The sequence below is a fragment of the Fulmarus glacialis genome, unplaced genomic scaffold (genome assembly GCF_000690835.1).
Source record: "Fulmarus glacialis isolate BGI_N327 unplaced genomic scaffold, ASM69083v1 scaffold38556, whole genome shotgun sequence".
NCBI lineage: Eukaryota > Metazoa > Chordata > Aves > Procellariiformes > Procellariidae > Fulmarus > Fulmarus glacialis.
Genome location: NW_009220714.1, coordinates 4,620 through 29,564, shown reverse-complemented (window position 1 = coordinate 29,564; position 24,945 = coordinate 4,620). Strand labels below are relative to the sequence as shown.

General features: G+C 48.0%; 1 protein-coding gene across 1 annotated transcript; it reads right to left on the bottom strand.

Annotated features, from left to right (window-relative positions):
- Positions 1-20,964, bottom strand: SLC7A5 (solute carrier family 7 (amino acid transporter light chain, L system), member 5; the record flags this gene model as incomplete). The annotated part of the gene is made up of 9 exons (XM_009580857.1): positions 1-160; positions 2,010-2,187; positions 3,363-3,512; positions 3,856-3,952; positions 4,732-4,835; positions 5,939-6,062; positions 7,430-7,474; positions 8,227-8,332; positions 20,839-20,964. Coding segments are annotated over 9 exons (986 nt in total), but the record flags the coding sequence as incomplete, so codon positions are not given.
- Positions 20,965-24,945: the final 3,981 nt, after the last annotated feature.

Sequence of the window (24,945 nt, the reverse complement as noted above, 5' to 3'; positions counted from 1 at the left end):
AGTGCCTAGGTTTCGTTTACGAGGGATCAGAAGCGTTTTCTCTTTGTGTCGTCTTAAAATAATATTGTGCGTTTCCTTGAGCTGAATGTCTCTGCTTTTCCTGCTTATGATTCTTGCGGAACCACTTCCATCAGTTTCTGGCACAGGACTGTTGCGGAGACTATGGGGAAGAAAGCAAAGTACAGGTCAGAGATTGTACGCAGGGGCCCAACATATATCTTGGTCTCGGTTCATGATACTCTGCCTCAAAAGGGCTGATCCATTTGCCTCCCCACCGTGGTTCTGAGCAAGATTAGTCCAAATACAATTTAAGACTTGAAAGCAAATGAGCCGCGGGCTACTCTCTATTCGTGCCCAGAACTTAAACATGTAACCCTGGGAGCTTTGCTCCTGCAGCAAGGATGCTGTGCCGCCCTGAGAGAGGCTCCGGTACTTCTTGACACCAGTTTCTAATTGCATGGTGACACGGTAACTAAGTTGGGATGTCAGAACTGCAAGTTTTTTTTCAGGAATGGGCATAGAAAATATGAGCCAATGCTTTTAGTTCCAATTTTGAAAACCTTGGCTGTATGTGCACACAGCTTCTTTAAAGGCTCAAGTACCCAGGACAAAACCAACTCAGCATACCGAACACAAGGCAGAGCCCACTGCCTTGCACAGAGCAGGTGAAGAGCAAAGGAAGCATTTCAGATGCAAGTTGGCACAGGAAAGGTGCTAAACTGAAGTAACTTCATTTTTCCACCCATTAGTTTTGGTGGCTGGTATCCAAACACACCTGTGCTTTCTGCTGCTTCACTGCGTGTTTGGAGATCACAAGATAGTCTTGCCAGGTAAAGCTAACACTAATTCTAACTACACACAAAGTCAAACTTGGATCAGTTGGAGGTGATCAAATTATCTGCAATATATGAATATACACGTGTTTAAAGTTCATATGTTTCTAACTGGACATTTGCAGGATTATCATTCTGTGTTCCCAGAATATTTTCTATATTCTCCTTACAAGCCTTTGGTGGTGGAAAACAATTAATATGGTAATTTGCCACCCAGGCACTGCAAAAATGGCTTTTCCAGGAACTGAGCCTAATACTCAGAATAAAAAAGTGAGTGAGAGAGAGAGAGAGAGAGATGGGGGAAAAAAAGAGTAACAAGTGCTGAGCACTGTTAAAAGCCTTTTTCTTCTTCATAAAAAGCATCCATCTAAGGCTGGGCATTTCTACTTGTCTGCTTTTCTAGGTCAGCCTGTTGTATGAGAGCTGGGAGGCAGATGGTAGAGTTTAGTTACTTGGACAACACGGATTGACTTTCTTGATTCAGTGGTTCAGACAGAGGTTACACGTGCCAAGCACAGACTCTCCATCCCTTCAAAATACACCTTGGTGCAGTGTCAGCCGCTGGAAAACCTTATACAAAGATACCTTAAAAATAAACCTTGCAAGAGAAAACATCCAGGGGATTTTCCCCTCCCTCTGCTCTGGTGCCACATTTTGATGCCAAGGAGAGCTTTGACTGCATCAGAAATGTTAGCACTGGCTAAGCGATGGATTGGGACTAATTACGCATTTTCAGCAGCTGAGGCCAACTGTGCTCAGACTGTTACGCTGTTACTTCTTTTCCCTTCCTACACCACTAGAAAGGGATTCTCTGCTGACAAAAGGCTTGACCCTGTGCTTTTACAGGAGGCAGAAGAAAGGCAGCAATGTGCTCAGCGAATTACGCTCCACTGCATAACAACAATCTGTTTGCCAAGATAAAAAAACCCCATGGTATTTGGCCCAAACTTTGCAATTATTGCAAGTCAGGGTGCATTTTGGGTGCTTGGTAGATAAGGTAATCATCAGGTTAAAACCTGTTTTACTTAAATAAGAATTGATCAGAGCCAAGACATTGGAAGCTTCCACTACACCAAGGAAAGCCAGTGCTACTAGCTGTAGCATGCTCACCGAGAAGCTGCTATTTTTGGAGCAAAAGCCAAGGCTGCACCCTTGCTCTTCACTGGTAATACTTACAGATGCCTTGGAGAACCCACTTGGGCTTGTTTTGCCACCAGACCCCAAAAAAGTAAACAGGGATCCCACTGAAGATGATTGCAAAGCCAATCGCACATTCCTTCGGTGTCGTCCAGAAGGAAACAGCAATGAGAAACAAGCAGGCCAGGATGAAGAAAACGGGCAGGCAGATGTTCACCTAAACAAGACCCAAAGAACAGGTTAGAAGTTGTATCAGGGGAACAGGGTACACTTTCCAGTGAAGTTTATCTAGCTGTACAGCCCGGGGAGGGAAGGAGTTCGTGTTCCACCGTGGACCCCTACGTGGACAGTCCTCCTGTCTGTCCCCATGCTCTGAACAAGGGGACCACGACCTTGAACTGCCAGGGGGAAGGTATCGATTTAGGCAGTGCTCTTCATCAATCCTGGAGAGAACAGATGCAGGCTAACACCTAACATATACATTTAAAACCAGCAAAACAAAGCATGGAGATGTGGCTTGCCAAGAGCCATGAGCCTTTCTCAGCACCCTTTTTTTGACCCCAGTTCCATACTTGAATGATTCCTTATAGAAAGCATCTGTACCAACAGCATCAAATCCAGCAGCAACCACAGCACAGACCATCGCATCTTCTCGGCAGTTTCTTGGGGGACTCGGCTACGCTGCTCTGAGCAGGGCACCCGCTGAGAGCAGCCCAGCTTTTAGAAGAAAAACCAAAAATCAAAGGAAACACCCTGCAAAGAGTTACTTTGGGAAGGCACCGGTACAGGTTTGTGAGTTTGTTTCTCTCTCACTGCCTGTTGCCTTGCAGAGACCTGAGCGTGCTGGGGGATGAGTGAGAAACATGCCTTTAAGGAAGGCAGACATGCTTGTGGCTGACATGATCTTGGCCTCCTCCCAGATGGGACACGGTACTGCCAAGCTGGCCAAGGACAAAGAGAACAAAGTTCTCATCTCTGCAGGCGTGGGTTTGTCTGCTTTATTAAAAAACTATTTTAAGTGAATTCCATGATGGTACAGAGTGTTTCACTGAGAGCCACAGCCTATGATTTGTCCTGGGGAATATGTTACTCATTGAGAGCTTCCCACTGGGCTACCCCACCAGAACACCCGCATCTCTGACACCCAGAGCCTCCTTCACTCTGATGTCCCCGTGGCCATGGCAGCTCTTCGACCTCCTGCACCAATTCACATTTGGCAGATTTCCATGCAGCAGGGACACCTGCGTTAGCTACAAGACAACATTTCCCCGGCATGCTGGCCATCCCAGTCCCTCTTCCGTACAGCACAAGCAGCCGTACTTGCTGAACCTTCCCTGGTGCTGAGAAGGGACTCAGGGAGGACCCACCACACAATTACCACATTGTTCTCACCTTGATGGGCCTTTCCAGCTCTGGCTTCTTGTAACGCAGCCACAGCATGCCGATGATGGCCAGAGCCACGCACAGCCAGTTGAAGAAGCTGAAGAAGTTGATGACTGAGAAAATATTGTTGGAGAAGGCATAGAGCAGGGTCATGATGCACTGCATCCAGAAAAAAAGCCATTAGTAAAGGGAGTAGGCAAAACCACATATGTTACAACACTAAATACAGGTATTTTAGAACTACCTGCCAGGAAAAGAATCACATTGATTATTTTTTATTTATTTAAGCTATTTTCAATCGGTGCCTGGAGCGATTTCAAAACAGAAGTGGAATATGAGGATATGATGAGAAGGGTCTATCCTCTCCTGTAGGTGCATGCAGGAATGGCTGTGTCTAGAGGTGGTGCCCAAGTAGCCCCCTCCAACCACTCCGATGGGATCCTACGCCCCCCCGTTTCTCAATACCAGGTCGATGCCCATCACCACAGACCCAGGTGCTTACCGTAAAGATGAGGGATGGCACAGGAGTGAGAAGCCTGGGGTGAATCATAGACAGGATTGAAGGCAAGTGTCCTTCTCGGGATCCCACGAAGAACAGCCTGAGGTGGGGGAGACAGAGCAGTTATCACCTCTGCAACCTTCAGCCCCGGGCTGGGGCTTGTCTTCAGCACAAAACAAGTGGGGACAGCCCAAGCTCAGCCTAGACAGTGCTGAGGCAGCAAGGCTGAAACGCCCGGGCTCCACGCAGGTTTTCCACCTTAGTGGTGCCTTGCACGATGCCAGCTGTGCCCTTTTGCTAGTCACTGGTTCGGGAGTGGGGCTCTCCAGGATCAGACCCCAGCACAGGGTGTTCTGCACATGCACAGTGGAAAGTCCCTGTCTTAGAAGGAAAGCTGGAGACAGACAAAGAAAAGATGTATTTATATCGCCCTTTCCAAAGAGAGCTATTAAGTGACTTTCCTAAGCCAACCCGGGAGATGCGTGTCAGAGCTGGAACCATCTCAGTCCCCGTCCTGCCCCGTCCTTTCTCCTCTTTCTGGAGGGATTCTTAGCCCTGAAGTTTCATAAGTTTCTGCTTTTCATTAACGCCACTTTCTCAGGCAACATCACTGAGCCCCAAGCCTGTGTTTGTTTATGTTCTAATAACTTCAACAGGACTTTGCCTGAGGAACAGAAGACTAAGACCACTGAAAGGGTTTCCTTTAAACTGGATATGGTTTTAAAGTCTTACTTTTTTTTCCCCTGCATTCCCCACATGGCCTCCAGACCCTTTAGACTTTGTGTCTACCCACAGCCACTCTTTGGAGGACAACTCCAAATGAAGAGGCATTAAGCGTGACTTGTAAACAAAAACCACAAAATTGAGCAAGAAACCTACCGGGAAGAAGTGAAGAGAGACCCATTAACAGATCCAAAGCACGATAAGCCAACAAAAACAGGTATGATCCAGGACATGACGCCAAGGTGATAGTTCCCAAAATCCTAAATGGGGGGCAACAAGACAGACACTTCACACCCAGAACGTCCAAAAGAACTCACAGCTGCCTACAAAGACTTAATATTTGTAGAAATTTGAACCAATGACATGGCTTAGTGCTGAAGCTGTTACGGAGTTTTCCATATTACCATGTGCTGCTCCTCCTTCCTGAAAAAGCATATTGTGGAACTGCAAAAAAATCAGCAGAAAGCCCTTCCCTCAGAGTCAGGACACAACATTTATCAGAACGGCTATCCAAAAGTTCAAGACCAAATGGAAACTGCGAGGAGATTCAGACACGCAGCTACTGCCAATTGCTGAGTAAGGACCCTGGGACACAGCCCCTTTGAAACACAGTGACCTGGAGTTGTAGTTTTATATCACAAACTGATCCTGCGCTGCTTCACCACTACTTTACGCCAACACTATTATATTGATTTCAAGACTTGCAAAGGCACACAACTAGAGCAATGCAACACAGGCTGGCATCTCCAGTAACTCCGCACTGCGTGCGTCCAGGCTGGAGGGGGCTGGGTACTAACCCAAAGGATGGAGCGCTGTCACCTGAACGGCCCAGACCAGCTTATCTTGGACTGGGAGATTCCCCTTGAAGCACTGAACAATCCTGGTCACACTCAGTTTTCAAGGTCATACCATGCTGCTCGCTTCTAAAGCAACCAGGATTTCTGACCGCAATGGCATTTTAATTAATAGAAGTATTATTTTTCTCTCTTAATTAAAACAAGGAAGAGACAGAGAAAGAACAAACTAGTTCAGTATTGAGTGAATGACCTTTTCCCATAAATATCATGCTCTGGTAACTGATGATAAGTCATGAGGCCAGCAGCAACCTTGCATATTTACGAATTAAGAGCAGCATTAACTGTCTGCCCACCCTCACTATTGTCTGTGATTAATCCCACTTGATATCACACTGTTCTTCCCTGCTCCTGTCATAGTTGCTCTTTATCTCCTGTCAAACATCAGCTTTTTTGTAAGCAGCCATGATCAGCATGGAACAAACTAGGAGATGCATGCAGAGATTATAAGTCTAATTTAACCAGCCCTGGAAAACAGATGAGTCACATCAGAAATGCATCTATCTTACCACAGCCACGGCTTCGGACGTCAGCATCTGGTCCGTCGACAGGGTCGTGAAGTATGCCAAGTTTGTCAGCACATAAACCAAAGTGACTACAGGTAGTGAGATGATGATAGCCAGAGGCAGGTTTCTAGGAAGAAAATATAAATTGTAATGGAGCACGGCAGTTCGAAGAGAGCTGCTGATGCCAGGGATCGGTGGCTCATGCTGCAGCCCTCCTGCGCTCGCTTAAAGTTTGCTGGAGCCATTCTGCTCTTTTTTGGCTCTTCAGCATGTCCCGTTTCCCAGCCACACGCTGCTCCCCTGGGAGAGGAGAAGATGCCCACACGGGAACAGCCTGGAGGCTGACAGATGTAGAGTGAAGGATTATGGCAGAAGGGACTTTTTGCACGGAGAGACTCTGGCTGTCTAGGCAAGCAGTAATCCAAGATCACTGCAAAGGCAATTCATTAAAAATAACCCCCGTGGTTCTTGCTAGCCAGTGGCATTAGCACACGCATTCTGTTCTGGGCAAAGGAGAAGCATTTGTGCTGGTGGGTTTCTTGTGGGAGATGGAAAGATCAGGGATTTAGTGGGCAGTTTTTAGGCTCTAACTCTGTGCAGCTGGCTGGACTGATGAAACTCAAAGAAAATGAGTTCAGACACGGTCTGAGTGGGTTTGTAAAGACGAGGTTGTGTTGGTACCAATTTGCCTTTCCAAATAGTCTAACTTCATTTGCGAGCGGAAACTGAAAAAGGAAACTCTGCTTGATGCCACGTATAATTGGTCCAGTGGAGCTCAAAGCCACAGGAGGAGAGGGTCAAATACCGTGACTGCATTCAGAAGACAAGAAAATAATTGCAATCTGCAAAAACTTTTTTATAACTGTGTTTGTCAAGGAAAGGGCGTATCAAATCTTATGCTTCCCAGCAGGCATTAATCACTGCCAGGGTCAGCCAGGAATGGGTTCTTGCACAAGTGACCCTGAAGCTCGTATCGACAGCGCCTCATGGGCACCTTCCCTAGGAGCAAAAATGATTTATCAGCGATGTCCTGCCCACCCTCATCTCACCAGGTCCCCTGCATAACCCTGAAAGGCACGAGCAGCGCAGAAAGCAGCTATTGCTCAAGAGAACAGGAAGAGCACATGACAAACATCTGTACGCACAAATAATCTTGTGGGAGTTTATAAAAGACAGTAATAAAGCCACGAGTGCTTCTTCCCCGCCTATAATTCAGAGAGGTGCCATGCCAAGGAAGCAGGACTGTCCAACAACACTGATAATATTAGCAGTACAGGAAAGCAGCATAAGCAACAGCCCTTCTCATACAGAGATTATTATTCCCCTTCCTCTATTCCAGGGAGGAACAATGCCATTAATTTACCTCATTTTCTATTTCCCTAGAAAAAGACCTTGGCTTCTGGGCCAATTAGCAACCCTGTCACACACATGAGGACAGGGCTTCCCAAGAACAAGTTTTCCTCCTAGGGAAGTCATCACAGGACACACACCTACCTGTAGGGATTTATCATCTCTTCTGTAACAAAATTCAAGTAATTCCTGTAATTCAAAAAGAACAGTGGTTAATTCTGGTTAGTCCATGGAATAAACGAAGCCCTTCATCTTACTCATCTGCAAGGGAATTTCAGGAGGGGTAGAGAGACTGAAACCTGCGGTAAAACTTACGATGGCTCATGCCTAGTCCAAGACCTACGGTACAAACCCGGCAAAGCGCACACCCGGGATGGTGCTGGTGGATCAAGCACACCATGCTGCCAGCTTCCTTGCAACAGGAGGGGTGACCGCAGGTGAAGAGCTGGACCCACAAGCAACAGAGCCACCCTCCAGGCGATAAGGATGGCAGCAACTGGCCTGTTTTCACAGCAAATTGAGCAGGGTCCTTGTGCTTGCAAGTGCTCGAAGGGTCTCATAAAGAAGCTCTCCAGGAGCTTCAGTTTGGTGCTCTACATAATCTGTTGGCAGGTAACGCATCTCTCCTCCGCTAGCTAAACCCACCCTGCTGCTTACTCTTAACACCACCTAGGAGCTGCACCAAGCAACCCGTCATCTGCTGCCTCTTCTAAATCCCATGATCACCACCACTTCTTCGTGCTTCTATGTCTTTGCTGGAAACAGGGCGTGAAGTAGCACTATTAACATTACTAGGCAAACCCAAAGCATCTGCCTCATTGCCCAGGTTACAAGAAAGATGGAAAGTCTTGGACCACACTCTTCCTGCAAACGCAATCTGGGGACAAAGGAATGAACTACAGTATTTAGCACTGAAAAAGAGAGACAGGGCTGCATCTTACCATCCTCCATAGGCGAAGAGACCACTGTACAAAGCTAACACAACGTTCCCCACGTCTACTTTTGTGCCTTTGAAGGAGTGCTCAGGAGTCAGGTTTGTCACATCACCTGCAGAAAACAAAACCAAGAAGGGATCGATGCAGATGGACGGTGAACCCCAAGGCCCTTTGTGGGTGTTGAAACAGAGAAACCTGGAGGCAAAAGCTGCTCTTGGGATACTTAATTATCATGCTGATGCATTTCGGGTTATGCTAGAGAGCGTGTCTGCATATTTCTGTTGAGCTGATTCCTCCAGTTTTACAGTGCTTAGTTCATCTGGAATAATGCACCAAATAATCAGCCCCAAATATACTTGTCTCAAGCAACTGGCCATTACTGAGTCCTCAAAACTTTCTCACACTGCAACGTGCTATCACCCAGATATCTTCTCCCTGCGAAGAAAACATTCTGGGGACCTTCCTGCTGGAGGATGCTATGCAAACAGACATTGTCACATTGTCCTCTCAACTGAAAGCTGCTTTCATTCGATAAAACCCCAGGATTTCCTCCACTTCCACCAGCCACCCAATAAAGCAGAAACCCAGGATTTCCTCTAGTCCCACCAGCCACCTGATAAAGCAGAGGATTATGGCAATCCCTTTGATTGTGGGAAGTCAGGTTCTTTGGGGCTTGAATATCAGAAGTTAGCTTCTTTAGGACTTGAATATCAAAAGTTCCTGTTACGTATCTGCTTTTGAAATAAAAAGCCATAAATAGATGACTCGATTGTACCTTTGGTAAGAACTCTCCCGGAGCAGCCAAGGGTTTATTTATTTTGCTTTAAAATGCTCTGCAGTTGTTTTGTTCCCTGCCTTTTGATGTGGAGCCTGGGTGTCGGCCTGGGATGGCGAAGCCACGCTCCCCTCCCTGGACCCAGCGCTCCCCTTGGCGAGGATGGAAGCAGGGAGCGAGGCAGGATTCGGCAGGGCACGTTTGCATCCAGGGAGCCCTGTCGAAGCCCATGTGATTCCTCTTAGGGCACAGATCTTTACTAATCGGCCCAGCAACTGCATCACATGGCAGTCAGCAGGGCCTGGAGCTTAACCCTTCATCTCTTAGCACAAGGTACCCAGGACGTGCATCTGGGGAAAGGGGAGGAATGCTAATATACCAGGCATTTTTCCTCTCTTCCCATCTCATGCTGGAAACTTTCACTCCCCTGTGCCACCAAAGGCCACGTTTGCAGAGGCTGGGTAACAAATATCGATGCACGGACCTTTTAACGCCTCGCACTCATCTTTCTAGCAGTGGGAAAGGGGGACTTTTCCCTCGGCACTATCGGTCTGCTGGTGCATCTTTCATTCATGGGGGTTCGCAAGGACTGCTCCAAATCTGTGCCAGTGACACGGAGCTGCCCTGTGCGCGTGGGAGAGCCACATCGTGTCCTTCCCTCTCTCTCCTCCAGCTCTATCCCCATCCTTTCCATCCTGGGCGTTGCTCTCTTCACCTCCTTTCTCCCTCCTGCTGAGTCCTACCAGGGAAAAATGATATTCCCTAACACGGTGTCCAAAATGCTCTCCGCTCACAAAACTACAGAAAACCAGCTCCCCTCTGCCTTCCTCCCTGCCCGATTGCTATCCCACTTGCAAGGAGATTCTGTGGGTGTGAGCTGCAGAAGAGCCGGGACCACAGCACAGCGCATGCACTGGGCAATCAGGTCTGGGAAACACGAGTTTTCCAAGGCTCTACCTGTCCAGATCCCACTGCAGATCGCAGTTCTCCACTGGTGTTGCCTTGTCCCTCTCTCCCAGCACCTCCTTGCTAGCAAGGTCTCTTCTGAATCTACCTTGGGATATGCTGGTTCTATTTAATGTCCCTTTAGCCACTGAATCTCCTTAGCAAAATGCACCAGTCGTTTTTAAAAAGTGAGGTTAGAACATGTACATCAGAGTGTAACAGGAAAGCCAGGAAATGCAAAGAGACTGATATAATGCTGCGAGTTTAACCTTAATTCCTGGCTTATAGGTTCAGTCATATAATCTTAATTCAGCATTAATGCCCCAGCTTGGCTGTGAACAGTAAGGCTGAGCAGGAGGTGGGCGTGCATGGTATCACATTCTGCTCGATCCCTCAGGCTCAGCTTTCCTGAGTTTATTTTCTGCCCCTCCTGAATAATTATCAGTCTAATTCTCTCCAGGTCTTTTGCTATGGGAATAAGATATACTTTTTGTTAACGGCGACTGCAATTAGCTGCTGGAATGGCACACAGATGGACTAGGAGAGCAGGAGAGCTCTCTAGCCGTTTCAAACACCCCTCGGGACATCTCTTCTCAAAGGTCTGCTCATGCTCTGCCAGTAGCCCAGCTCCCACCCGGGCCGCGAGATCCCACCTTTATCAGATCAGGAGGATGCTCTGATCCAGGAGGAGCCGGAGCACAAGCAGCATCACGCCGCGGGCTCACACCTCAATTTCTTGTCCACAAGCGGACACCAACTTCCGCCGAAAGCCTCTTTCTGTCTGTCGCAGGCAAAAAGCTCTCAGGCTAAGTGTTCCTTTTTCTGAGGCATCTGCAGGTTTCGCTCCATGCCTTCCCAAACCTCACACAGAAACCATGTGCTGGTGCCTCCAAGGAAGGGCTGAGCTGCCGCCTTCGCCCAGCTGGCCAGGAGGGGAGGAGAGCATCGGTGGTCCCCAGCCCAAAACCACATGCCTGGATTCAGGATGTGCCACCCGCTTGGGAACCGCAGGCATCTTCAGCCTCTGGGCAAGGAAGAGTCCAAGCCCAGTTCGGTGGCCTGCTGGGCTGTACAGACACTTTGGCTGTATGTCAGGACTGCCTGCACTCCAGGACACACAAGCAAGAGGAGGGACAGGCAGCGCGGGACCGCTACGGGAGCAGCACTGAAGCAAAGAAATTAAAACAAAGCCTGGCATTTCATTACACTGTGGGTGGCAGGGGTGGCGGGCAGAGGGATGGATGGGTGGGACGTAACTAATTACTTGCACACCTCTTCCTTGCACCCGCCGTGGCACGCACCTAACCCATCTCTTTGAAACACCGAGATGCAGCTACTGGCAAAGGAGTGGCAAGTCAGCGTGGAGGCAGCCTGGAGAGGAGACTAGGTAGGAAGGAACGGGCTTTTTGTTCCTCCTCAACACTTGAGGAGCTGACACCTCGCTGCTTTCTTCCTGCCTCACCTAGCAAGAGTTGTAGCTCTCCAAAAACTTGCAGCGAGTTGCTAAATTTCACGTCTCTATGCTCCCACGGTAAAATGGATTTAACAACACATCAGAACATGATTAAATAACCAGAGGAGCCGAGATCTGTCTCTTCCCACTCCAAGCGGACAAACTCGTATTCTCAGGTGTCCACATGATGCTCTTCTGCTACAACTTTTGCTTCTTTCGTGCTTTATCGCTTCTTGGTTGCATGACAGGAGCCTGGGCTCCTTAACAAACACGCTCTGAAGATCGCATCCCAGCAGAGCAGCCGTCCTCTCCCACTGTCACCACAGAGCTCTGTCCCACCCTGCCAGCCAGCGGATCACCAGAAAGATCATAATTTGTGCCCACCAGCAATGCCTTTACAGACATAACTGGCACTACATTATATATCTTGGGGCAAAAAAGCCAAGCTCCAGCAGTGACACCAGGAAGGTATCCCAGATACAGTGGCTGAACTCTGACTGTGCCTGTCTTGCCCTGATCTCATTAGCAGCCCCATGCACAATTAGATAAGAGGTTCAAGTAGTCGTGAGACAGATCCTTGGAAGAGAAATCCATCACAGAAAGGTACCTCCTCTGGTGCAGAAGACCCAGGGGTGCACTGGAGCCTGAGAAAGTGTCCAGAAAGCACCATGTGTCCCTCTTGTTCTTACATTTACCCACTGAGGCTAGCTATTGGCCCAGCTGGAGACTGGGGATACTGGGCAGATGGTCTAGCATGGTCATCCTTACGTCCTTCCTCTAATACAAATGCTCATTAGGACCTGCAATTCAAAATGGAGGCACGAACCTCAGTTCCAGACACTCTGCATCTTTCAAGCCTGAACGTGCAATTCAAGCCTCCAGTCTTTGGAGGTTTGAATTGCAGACTTTGGATCAAATCAAGGGTTACAAATCTGCAGGTAAGGCTACCAAGCACAGCCTCGACGGCTCCCACGGAGCGTGAGGTCCGAAAGCAAGAGCATCCCGGGCAAAGGCGTGCTCTGCCCACCCTCCCGGCTCCCCCGTCCTCCCCAGCCCACGCAGCCGCGGCTGCTCTCTAGGCAATGCCCTGCCCATGCCCGGCGCACCCCGGTGATCTGAAACCTGGTTTGAACTGGCTGTTCAACTGCACTCTGCTCTACAATTAACCAAATTAAGGTAACAAGCTCTGACATAAACCCCATTTGCTGATCTTGCCAGCTGCCAAGACTCTGGTAATTGCACCGGCAAGCGATGGGTCACCTGGGGCCTTTCTGCGGGAGGGACCTATTTCGGGTCCATGCAGTGCGTGTTCAGACCATTTCTTTGAAAATGTTCATTTGCTCCCCAGTCATGTCCATTCCGGTTTTAATAGCACAGCAATCTTCTCTTGCAGAAAGCATTTAACGATAATTAAATATTTTAACTTGCCTAAACAGCGAGGAGAGGGAACACAGCCATCTAGAGAGCTCAGCAAGAGAAGGGGGGGCCCTCAGCGTGTCTTGCTCGTGGAGGAAACTGAGCCAGGGAGAAATGTGCTGTATATACGAAAGACCCCAGAGGAGAAGATCCACTCAGCTGTTGAGCCATTTCCTGAGAAAAGCAGCGAGAGTTCAATCGGCTGAGTCAGAAAAACAAGACAGCAAGAAACGCACAGGGGCCAGGGTTAGGAGAGCATCTCTTTGGCAGCAGCTCGCGGCTCCCCAGGAAACGCACGCTCGGTAGCCACATAAGCTCTTTGCTCATGTCCGATTGCTGCCACTCTGCAGACAGCTTCGCATTAAGCAGTTTTGAACAGCAGCTATTAAACTTGGGTCCCATAGCAGACGAGTTTATGGGTCTGAAAGGCACCATCAGAAACCTTGGACCAGCAGAGAGGGCATCCAAGGAGGAGCCGGAGCTCTTGAGTTATATCCCTGGTTCTCACCACCCGCTGTGGACAGGCTATGACACTTCCCCTCATTTCAACAACTTCCTTCTGTTTTATGGAAGAGTTCCTCTCTGCTGGGAAGCTTTGTCAAGATTATTTGTCCTCCAGGGTGAAGCCAAGGGTCTGGGCTCCTGGATTCACTCCACCCCACACACTACTCAAGCTTCACAACTCCTTTTGCAATGGTCCACCAGGACACTACTTGGGCCAGAGAGCGTTTTGTTACCTTTCCCACCTCCTCTGCATCCTGCGGATATCACCAAAAAACCTTTTACGCTCCTCCTCCTAAGCAAACACCTCCCGATTTTCACAACCTTCGCGTCTGCCGGCATAACGTTTGCTGATGAGAAACAAAGAAGCAGACCCAGAAGCAGTGGCACGAGCCCTGGAGCGATGCACGGCACGCAAAACGTCCCTTTGATCCTTAACACAGCGTGGAGAGGTGTGTCCTAAATGCCCCCGTGTCTGTCCTATCAGGGCAGATTAACAGCAAGGTGCAAACCCTAAACAAACCACCCAGTGGGCTTCCAGCCACTTCCATAAGCTTGTTTTTTCTTTTCATATCTGCATATCAGGTTCAGTCCTCATCCATGGAAACTTGTGATCGAGAATGACAAACAAGCATGAGCCACCTGACCAGGCTCTGGAGGGGCTAACCAGAGCCAACCAGCTTGATGTGCAGGAGAGCCAAGAACGTTTGGGGAGGGCAGATCCTGCTGCCTGTCACCCACACCTCTAGCACCACAGGCAAGGCCATTAATTTCAGCCCAGAGTTGAAGGCTGTGGGAAAGGATCAACAGAAAATGCAAGCACAAGCACAGGTATACAGAGCTATCGACTGATAGACCTTAGGCGTGAAAGTCTGCTTCTGCTGCAACCAAAGACTTTAGAGAGACAGAGAGAGGAGATCCAGACAGAGATGCAAAGAAGCAAATACCAAAGTATTAGCTGCTCTCTAGTTAAGTATGTCTGCATTGCTGGGATAGCTGCACTTGGAAAAATGAGAAGCCAACAGAGCCTCTCGTGTCAGCTGCCTTAAAACACACTCAGCCCACAACAGTGGTGAGCAGGGTCCCCTGTGGCAAGTCTGAGATGCGCTCCTCACCTCCAATGAAAGGCACCCATCTTGATCCAGCTTAGCAGTTGGCAGTTCATTCAGGACACCAAAAATGAGCAACATGCTACAATCCACAACTCCCTGGATAAAGCAGCTTTTCAGATGTCAAGGCACATTTCCACCCTGAAGAGTTAACGCAGCTATGAGCCTCCATACGCAATGTTAAACAAACAACAAGTTCACATCATCGTTAAAGGCCAAGCTTCCAGCGTGTGCATACAGAGCTACTCCAACTCACAGCGATCATAACAAGAAGCACAGGTCACTGACCGACTGCTTCAGTATTTTGGGTTTTTTTTTGCTGTTGTTATTAAATGCATTTTGTTTATTTTTGGACAGGCAACTTTGCACTTGTAAAATGCAAAAGCCCCAGCACGCTGAACTCTGTCCTTGAATCTATAATTGCCAATAATTTTCTGGGCGGAGAGGGCAAGAAAAAAATTGTCTGAGCAGAAATGAACCACTGCTTACTCCAAACCAGATCAGGCAAGCTGCATAGCACGCTAACCTGCCATGCCCACCTGGTCTCAGCATTTGCATTCACCTTTGGCAGGAGAAGAAATCAAAGATTAGAGAGCGAGGGGCCCATAAAACATAATTGTGTTGTATCAACTCTCCAGCGTTAAGATGCCTGATTAACCTCCAACGTGTGGTTGATGTGATTTAGAGGTGCAGGATGCTGGCAGCTTTCCCAGCTTCCTTGTTCATGCTCTCCTTCAGTACAGTTTTCCACTCTCCATGTGCTCCGTGAACAAGAGGGTGGGTAAGAGAAGCACAATAGCTTTCCTTCAAAGCTTACCGCTGGAAAATCATGTTATAGTGGCATTTCTGAATGCCAGTGTAACAAGAAACAGCACGGGCAGCTGCAGGGCATGCTTTTCTTGCAATCTTTTGCGCACAAGCCTCAGCCCCAACTTGCAGGGACGCACTGAAAAGCTTGAAGGACGTTTATTATCCATCAGCTTTGCCTCCTGTCTGCCAAAGAGGATCTACAGTACAAGTTAGTCATGGGCTGGCTGGGTGAACACCCATCTGGTTTGGCTTTGGGCTCCAAACTCATCTCAGACACCTACAGCTCCACCATCAGTAGATTCTCGTGTCCCAGTTGCATCCCAGAGCCAGTCCCTTGGGTGAGCTGGTCCCTCCAGGCACAGACACCAGCGCAATGGCTACCCTGCTGCGTACAACACCACACAGTGTGTGCAAAGGCATTGCTGCATCTACCCTCAGTTAGCAAAAAAGCAGGTCACGACTGATGTGACAGGAAACAAAACAAAAAAAAAAAATTAAAACAAACTCCTAAACACCGACCTGCTGATCAGGTTCACCCTCAGGTTCACGCTATGGACACGAGAGATGAGACCGGGTCAAAGGAACACTTGTGGCTGATTTCTTTAGCTATACTAAGTGCCCATCCATCTCTGGACAGCCGAGCGTGATTAAGTGCAGGTACAAACCCAAGATAATTCAAACAACCACTCTTGTTCTCTCTTAGTATCTGTGTGCTATTGTGCTTTGAGACCTGAGGGAACCTGAGATTTTAATGACCAGCCATGAAATCAAGTTTTCCTGCCATGTCAGCAGGACCCCTCCAGAGCAGCCCTGCCCGCCCCACGCTTACAGCCGTATCCTCGCCTTTGCTGCTTGCGGAGCTCCCCCGCGCAGCCCCCCCGTCTCACTCCAGGTCTGGCTCAAGGGGCTTTTTTGGGACATTCAACTGACGTTGCCACTGGCAGCAGAGAAGAAAATCTTGGAGGAAAGGAAGAGTGAGTAAACTTTCCCTCCCCCAGGTCTTTCTTAATCATAGGATTTTTCTCAAAAAAAAAGGCAAACAAAAAAGTTTGGACAGGGAACTAGCAAAATAAGCCTCACAGAGAAAGACAGAGACCAAATGGCCGTTTTCTAGCAAAAGACAAAGGGATTCGATAAATGAAAGTCGTACCCAGATGTGCATGCATACCCACAGCGCCAAGACCTTGCCTTGCATCTGGAGTACTTAGATGTATTTTTAGGCGGCTTCACAGCCACGATAAGCACACATTAACGACCGAAGGTTTGAATCTTCATTTTGGCACTTTCAGAAACGCTCCTGTGTCGAGTTCAGAATTTGCCAGCCACAACTACACCTCTAAATACCTTTTACAAAGAGCAAACAATATTGGGGTGGGGGGTGCCAGTGCTGGCTGGTATTGTACACATCTATTTAAAAAAAAAAAAACCAAGATAAAAACCAAAACACTCTGCCTAGTCTAAGTTCTTCATGGCAAATGTCTGGAGTTAAACCTGCCTACTCTGTCCTTAATTCACCCTGTGCTTGTTCGGCAGATGCAACTCTGCTGGTCTCTGACAAGCCCAATGAAAGGAGTTAGAATAATGCTGCTGCCATCAAACAGGCACTCGAGGCACCGCAGATGAGAAATTTAAGATCAGAAATCAGGCATTAAGAGGGAAAAGGGACAGTAAGTTCAATAAAAATAATTCAATAAAATGAATGTTAAATTCTATTTCCCTAAGTCTCAAATGCCCAATTCTTTAAGCAGAAGTGCTGGCGAGGAATCGCAGCGAGGGCTGGAGCCCAGCACTGCAGCACTCCCCGAACGCGCAGCAGCCAGGAACGGCACCTCGCTGCTTGAGCTGCCCAAGGGCAGGTAAACATTTAAGAAACGCTAGGACATCAACCACAGAAAAGAATATATCTGAAACATGTCTGTGATATGTTGTTTCAGAATTTTTTGGCATCAAAACCTTTCCTAAATTTCCTCGCATGTAAAAAGCATGTGTGTGTCCTTAAAGATTAGCACATTTTTACGATTTCATGCCTAGGTTAGATTTTAAGGCACTGTGAGGTGCAGGGTGATCGGGTATGAAGAGCACAGCTGCAGACCTAACCACAAACCTCTGTGTCACACCCAGTGCAGAAAACATCCCTTAAACCTGCACAACCACTGTCCAAACCAGCTGCACAAGCTAGTCCCAGGCATCCCACTCACCAGGTCAAGACTATGGCCAAAATATACCCAGAAAGCAATCTGTAGGAGCTGGTAAAACACTAGACCAAAAACAAGCCTAGTTTTTATAACACTGGAGTGAAGAAATCCTGCTCCTGTCTATGCTATAAGTTATTTATACTATTTAAGTGCTACAGGCTGGTGGGCTATATAGTTGGGTGTCTCTATATAAGGTTTTACACACCAATATACCCAGTCCAGGACACTGAACTTTTAAAGCAACACAACTCTAGCCCCACAAAGGCTTTTAAAAGTGTAACTTTTGTATTAGTAAAATAATTGCATCCCAAGTGGGTCAGCTATACTGAGTCAACTTTCAAGTAGTTGAAAGGCTGTCCATATAGGAAACCAACTTCTACCCTCCTTTTGAAGTTGCATGAAAGAAGTGATGTAAAACAGCTGTCCACAGAAAGATCACAAGAAAACGCTGTTTTTTGTTTGGTAATATTGCCACATATTTCTTTGTCTTGAGATGTTACTGCTTTTCTGAAAATAACAAAAATATCCAACGAAAGGATAAAAAGAAAAAAAGCCAAGAGCTGAAGGCAGGAGGTCAATACAGAGAAAGACCGTGAAGTCTCAGAAGTTCCCACATTTGAGCAAGAAACTGTAGTATTGCTCCTCTTCTCTGTTTATGGATATTGTAAACATAAACCAGCAATGGGATAGTAACCATTAAGGCAAGTTAATCAGCACTGCTCAGGCACTATCCGGAATGTTATGGGAACACACAACCCCTTCATCGCTGAAACTGCAGCCCCAGACAAATCAACCTGTCGTGTATTTCACCCCAATAATAGCTGCCAGCTTGGGACTGAATTTACTGAGCTGGTAGTGCTCGGAGTCCTCTTTGTCCAGAGAGCGTTGGAACTGGTATAGAAGAAAACAAGGGCACACAAAGGAGCAGCAAAGGCATGGCACTGTGCCATGCGTGGGACTCGGGATCACCCACCTACTCAGAGGTTAAACAGGCTTCCAGAAAAAAGTTACCCATATAAAAGCGTCAGCGCTTTAAAAGACTGGCCCTATAGTATTTCGCCTGGAGAAGGTCCAGCAGCTCTGCACCATACTAACGCACAGCACAGCCCCGGACAGCACAGACACGGTGGCTTCCAGGTGCACTGCATTTGTCCCTCTGCTCCAAGGCAGGTTCGACTCACTTAAACCATTCCAGAGAAGTGTTTATTAACCTGTTCTTGTGAATCTCCAGTGAGAGAGCCTCCCTGGACAATCTACTTGAGCAGTGCATTACAGTTAAAAGTGTTTTTCTAATGGCTAATTTAAATTATCCTTGCACCCATCATTTTTTGTCCCAACGAAGACGGAGAACAGTGCAGCACCTTCCTGTTTTCAGTATGCTTTAAGTGATGGTAGTATGCTTTCCTTGAAGAAAAAATAAGAAAAAAGACAATCTCTTGATGCATTTCCATTACATAAAAGCATCAAGTTACCTGGCATGATTTAAAGAAAAGCTGAGAAAGTTGCAAAATGTATGTGGAAGCTAAGGAAGGGCATATGAAAGGATCTTGCACATTCTTAAGGACTTACCAGAGAGCTTGCAGCTTCCATAAGGAGATTAATAAAATCTATGTTAGACCACAGGCAGTATGTTGTAAAACAGGACTCAGACAAGCAGCAGTGTGCCACTTAGGACAAGGTGTAAACGTTGGCTCTAGGAGGAGCATCCTCTGCAGATCCCAAGGTTCCCACTCCGAACCACCTTGCTTTATGTTGAGTGTGCACAGACAGGAAGAAACGGTCTTTGCCTTCAGATGTTATCACCTAACTATTGCTTTTGATCTTGTTACCTTTCACTCTGTCTGAAGTGGCCAGGTGGTTTAGCAGGAAACTCAGGTCACATGAAATGAGCTGAACTGCGAGATGCACACAAGTCATAGCTGTACCTCTCCAGACCTACCAAAAATTTGAAACTCTAATAGGCTTCACAGGAGGTGAAACGCTTCTGAGGCAGAAGAATATAGGATGGGGTTTTTTGTACACAAGACTGAAATCTCTTCATTGGTTACAGATATAAGTCAATGGCAGTATCATGTATTTGTACCTGAGGAACCAGGGCAGAAAGTGATTCACCCTCAACAAAAGGACAAAAGAACAGTACAGAGGGAGGGAGGGTGATTCTGAAGGAGCAAATTAAGATTATTACCTGCAAGCAAAAAACAATTGTAAAGGCCTTTTATTGGTAAAATGTTAAAGAACTAACAGAGATTTATGTTTACTTCTCCTTTTCTTTCTAAGAGAGAAAAAAAACGTTCAGCAAAGCAGCCTGGGGAGTTACGAAGAGGAAGGAGGTATATTTTGTGATAAGCCTCAAACAATGTTCCTGTTGAGCGTAGGCACTGAGCTGGAAGAAAATAAAACCTCCGATAAAGCAAGAAATTCTGCAAAGACAGCACTGGCTCCCATAGCTGAGACAGGAATTAAAAAGACCCACATGCACACACAAACACACACACACACTTCCCAGGTCAGAGACAGCCGGGACTATCTATAGATTTTTATCCACATTTAACAAATAGCGCCTGTACTGTTCCCTAAGAAAAGTTCATTTTCACAAAACTCGCACAAAAAAGCACACAGTAAGGCTTATCTGTGTGGGTTAGTTAATCAATCAGATGGGTTTGGGAAAAAATATCTCCCTAAGTTTAAGAGGATTTTAAGCGTGCATGAAGAAAACAAGCAAAATCACCAGAAAATGTGCTTTATCTTCCAATTTTTATCTTCTTTTTAGATACTAGTTGACAGACATGCACACTAGTGTCAGCTGAGAGCCCTAATATCACTGTTCATCATGCAGTGTCTGCAGCCTTGCCTGACCCAGGCATCCCTACGTGACCCCATGGGCTCGATCAAGCTATTCCACACCTGAAGCAGGAAGAAGGGAAGTGTACAGGGGCAGTTTGTGAAAGAAGGAAAATTATTGAGGGTTGGTTTGCACATGCAGATACTTCTCTACTAACAAATGGCCATGAGCAGCCACCAGTTACAGAAAAGACTTCTGAGAGCCACAGCACCCAAATTTTCAGTCCGTGTAGACCTGGCAGCTCTGCAATCTCAAAGGGAGAGACTGCACAGTGACTGAATTAAATGGAAAAGACCTTGGGTGGTATATGCTGGGTTCCAGTAGCATGAAATCCAGCATAACTTCAGCAAGGTAAATCCGAGATCTCACAAATAAAAATGCACAAAAGCACTCAGCCCTTTGCAAAGCATGAGCTGAAGTATCACCCAAGCATGCAAGAGAACAAAAGACGCTTGTAAAGCATTTCTGCTAGCTCTGAAATGCTTGGGTTAGGACTCCTGGGCTTTGTCCGTAATTCCCAGATTCTGCTCTAACTGCACACCACCTTCAAAAGAAAAAGGAAACATACTCACCCTTTGCAAGCTGCACGAAGCCAAGAATGATGATCAGAGCCAGCGCCAGCAGTTTTGCCGCAGCAAAGGCATCCTGAACACGAGTAGCAGCTTTCACGCTGTAACAGTTCACTGCTGTGAGGAGCACTAAGGGAAACGGACAAGAGGAGAAACATCAGTTTTCAGTGAAACGCTTAAAATGCAAAAAAAAATTATGACAAATTGGCATTTGCTTTTTGCTAAAACTTCAGGAAACACAAAGAGCCTCTTCCTAAAATAGAAACTTTTCAAAAGCAAGGCTCTGCAGCCACTGCACTTCTCTATTCTGTCTTTCGTTTTGGCAACAGGTGGTTTGAATAGCGGGTACACTCCCTGGGACAAGGAGCTGCCCTGCTGCATTGGAAAGCACACTTCTGAGGGCATATAAATAAAAGCGGTTACTGCAAGCATTAGCATCAAAGTGCTTGGCTGCCATCCCTGTTAAGTCGATCCAATTTAATGCTGCTATTGTGTGAAAACACCATAGAAATGTCAGGACAAACTTCCACAGCTGATATATAGTTATTTGTATAACGGTAGCACCTAAGGGGCTGTCGAGGCCACACCGTGCTGCCCACTGCATAAACATAAAGGAAGAGACATCCCTGCCCTGACCCATTCGGCAAGCTCTGAGACAAACGACTCCGGCAGGTCAGCGGCACAGACGGGAAGAGAAGCTGGACCTAAGGAAATCCTCATCTCTGTTTGACCCGCTTGACCAGTGGTGCCAGGACGGTGGTGCAGGCTTTCCGAGATGCTCACCCGGGCCGCAGACCGCAGCGATGGAAGAGAGGGCTGCACTAAGCAGGCCAGCGCAACAGCTCGAATTTGCTGTGGCTTGTATTTGATTGCACTGCCTTCCTCATGCAGCGTTTTGCTTGCCCAGAAGCTTCCTCCACCTGCAAGTTGCTCTGTGGTTAATGCAACTAATGAAGCCTCATTTCCTACTCTTTTCGCCCTGTTCCCCCATCACCCCCCTCTGTATCGCCCGCTCCTGCCACTATTCAGCGTGGCACTCCTACCAGGCAAGGGACAGCGTGAACTAGTGCTTGTCTAAAGCCACGAGGCTGCTGACTGGCCCCGTTTCACCTGCTTCAGAGAAAATAATGGCTAAAACCTTTACTGCTCTTCCAAATCACTTACTATTTTCATGCCCTGCTCACTCTCCGCTCCCCAGAGCCTGTTGCTTGTTATAGAGACGGGCAAATGTCACCCAGAGAATGATGGTGCTGCACGTGCTGGATGTCCTCTCCTCTTCCTCGCCTCCCTTGCACCGAGCCACCCCTCACTGCCTCCACACCGGCTTGGCAGCAGCCCCCGGAGCCAACCAGTCACCGAGCAGCTCGGGGAGGAGAGGATCTCAACCTTTCTTCTTGAGCTGGAGGCTTTTCCCTGCAGGCTGGCCTCCGCCCTTGTGGCAAAGGCTCTTTCCCACATCCTGCAGCTTATTTTCACAGGACCCCACTGCCCCGACCAGAGCCAAACAGCTGCTCCCCAAAATATTCAGCTCCGATGCAGATCACCCTCTCCTGAGGTTATGGACTATATCTGCACTCACAGTTTAAAGCCCAGAGCATTTGATGTAGGTATTTCAGCTTTAATCAAACCCCGGGAGATATGAGGGGGCTCAGCAGCACCTTTCTCAGGTCACCAATCTCTCCAGAACACTGCTGGTGGAGACTCTGGCCACAAGCCTGTCCTCACGGGGCTGAGCCGCACGGGGTGCTTCAGAACGGGGGGAAGGTGATGGACAAAGGTGGGAGGCAAAAATACCAGCAGTCGGATGGCTTGGTTACCACCCAGCAAGAGCACCCAGTGCCTTAAGACACTCAACGCATGCTGAGCATCACAGGGAAAACCAGAACGCAGCCCTACTCTGAAGCAAGGTTACCTCCCAGCTGCAGACCGGTACCCAGCTGAGCGCACGCGACGTGCAGGCGAAGGACGCAGGCACCAGCACACCGTATATTCACTGCCTCACCTCCAACATGAGATGGTTGCACAGGATCGGCAGTGCCTGCCCTTGCTCTCCAGCTTGCGGCAGGACCACGCACCAGAGCTGCTCACATCTCATCAGCTCGGAGCAAAGTTCCCGCAGCCTCACACCCTGCCTCCCAGCAAGGGCACATTAAACTGCAAACTGAGAAATAAAACCATGGGAGAAGGAAGGAGTATTTGGACACTTCAAAGGGTCTTAGTGGCTCGCTGCCACCCCCCATCCTGCCCTGCCTGTGAGAAAGCAACTGCATTGGTAAGAGTTCAGGGAAATGCACACAGAGCCCATGCCAGAGCTGGGAATAGCCTTCCTGGAACATAGGGGCACGGATGGGCTCAGATGTACCCACGGGCTGGCTTCAGAGAGCCCGGTCTTCAGGGACCGCAGTCTGACAGCAACCATGAGACTTCGCACTCCCGAAGGGAGCGAGCGCAGAGAGCGACAGGACTTCCCGGTGACTCAGAGCACACGCAGGCAAGAAGGGATACGAGTTGCATCATTCATTCACAGGGGTCTGAGAGCCTGCTACGGCCACAGCACAACAACAATATGCATCAGACTGAGAGGATTTAAGTGTCCATATATTGCTCAGCTAAAAGCTGCCTGTAGGGGATCTTTATGCAGGAAAGAGCAAAGCCAGTCCCAGTGCAGCAGACTGCACATCCCAGAATACGATGCCTGCTTTCAGGATCATTGGCTCCCCCCGCCCCCCAAACCCCTAGGATCTAGTTTCATCTCAATACAAGAGCATTTAAAATTTGGAGAAATGAAAAGAGTTGGACGTCTTCGCAAAGAAAAGCACGTGATCCAATATATCCTACAAGAACGAAAGCCAGAAGTAAATAAGGAATTTCAGATTCACTTTTTTTTTTTTTTTGTATCATACCTTTCAACCCCCTTTGGCACTTTGGGCTTTTGGTGAGACCGAAATGACCAAGAGGTGTTTTCATGGTGAGGCCCCCCGCCGTGCCGGCGGGCTCCCGCACAGGTCACAGGACAGCAGGAGCTGGGCTTTGGCTGACCTGCTTCGGCATACGGCCGACAGCCAAGCAGCGAGGAACCGTGCCAACATACCTGCCACACCACCTCCCCCAAACGTAACCCCCCGTCCCAGGGTCCCTCCACCCCGTGCTGTTCAGGGGAGATACGGTGCATGGAATTAGAAAGACACGGCGTGCCCGGGCTTGGAGGCTTTTCAAGCATCAAGCAGCAGGCCAGCGCTATCGGCGGTTTGCAGGGTCACGGCTTTGTCACCTTGCAGCAAGATTGAGATGTATCTGCTCCAACCAGTATGCTAAAGGGAGACTGTCCAGATATACAGGGGAGAAGAAAATGAAGGTTAGCAAGGTCAATTTACAGTATGTCTGTGCTACGCGGGGTGGTGAGGGGGAGAGAAGAAAAACACAGTGAAATATCAGTAACACAGATCACAATTCATCTACTAAAAACACCTCTGGTGAATCCTAGTGGGGAGGATGGGGAGGGAACCGAGGATCCAGGATTCACTTCGACCAGCGATTAGGCTAAAAATAAAACTCTCCTTGTTTACAGAGGGATATTTAAAGGATGAGCTAACGCATCTAAAAGCACACTTTTCCCGTTAGTGAAGACAGCCCTTAGAGGTGCGACAGTGCCTTCCCCATTTAGGCATTCTGTTTCTTTGACAATAGCTGCTTCAGCCTCCACGTTAAATACAGACTTTCTCGAGGCCGTTTTTCACGTTCTGGTTCTATACAGAGTCTGCCGGACGGACCGTGGGACAGCAGTGGTGTACATAAAAGGCAAAAGCTTTCTACACAGTCCAAAACTGAAAAGCAACGGAAGCGTCAGTATTCAGCCCTTAAAAACATATCGGTGCCAGATAAACAGGCTCCGTAAAAATAAGAAAACACTTAGGGTCAGAGACTCTGAACAGGGCTGAGAGCTGCTTCCATGCCAGTTGTGATTCAGAGCCCCTCCAGTCACAGTCTCTCTGCTTTGCTTTTCCCACCATGTAATAATATTTGTCTTTCCTAAAGGAGTGTGGTGGAGTTACTACACTTGAATACTTTCAACATAGGACGGGCTAAAAAAAACCCCAGTCTCACCCACCA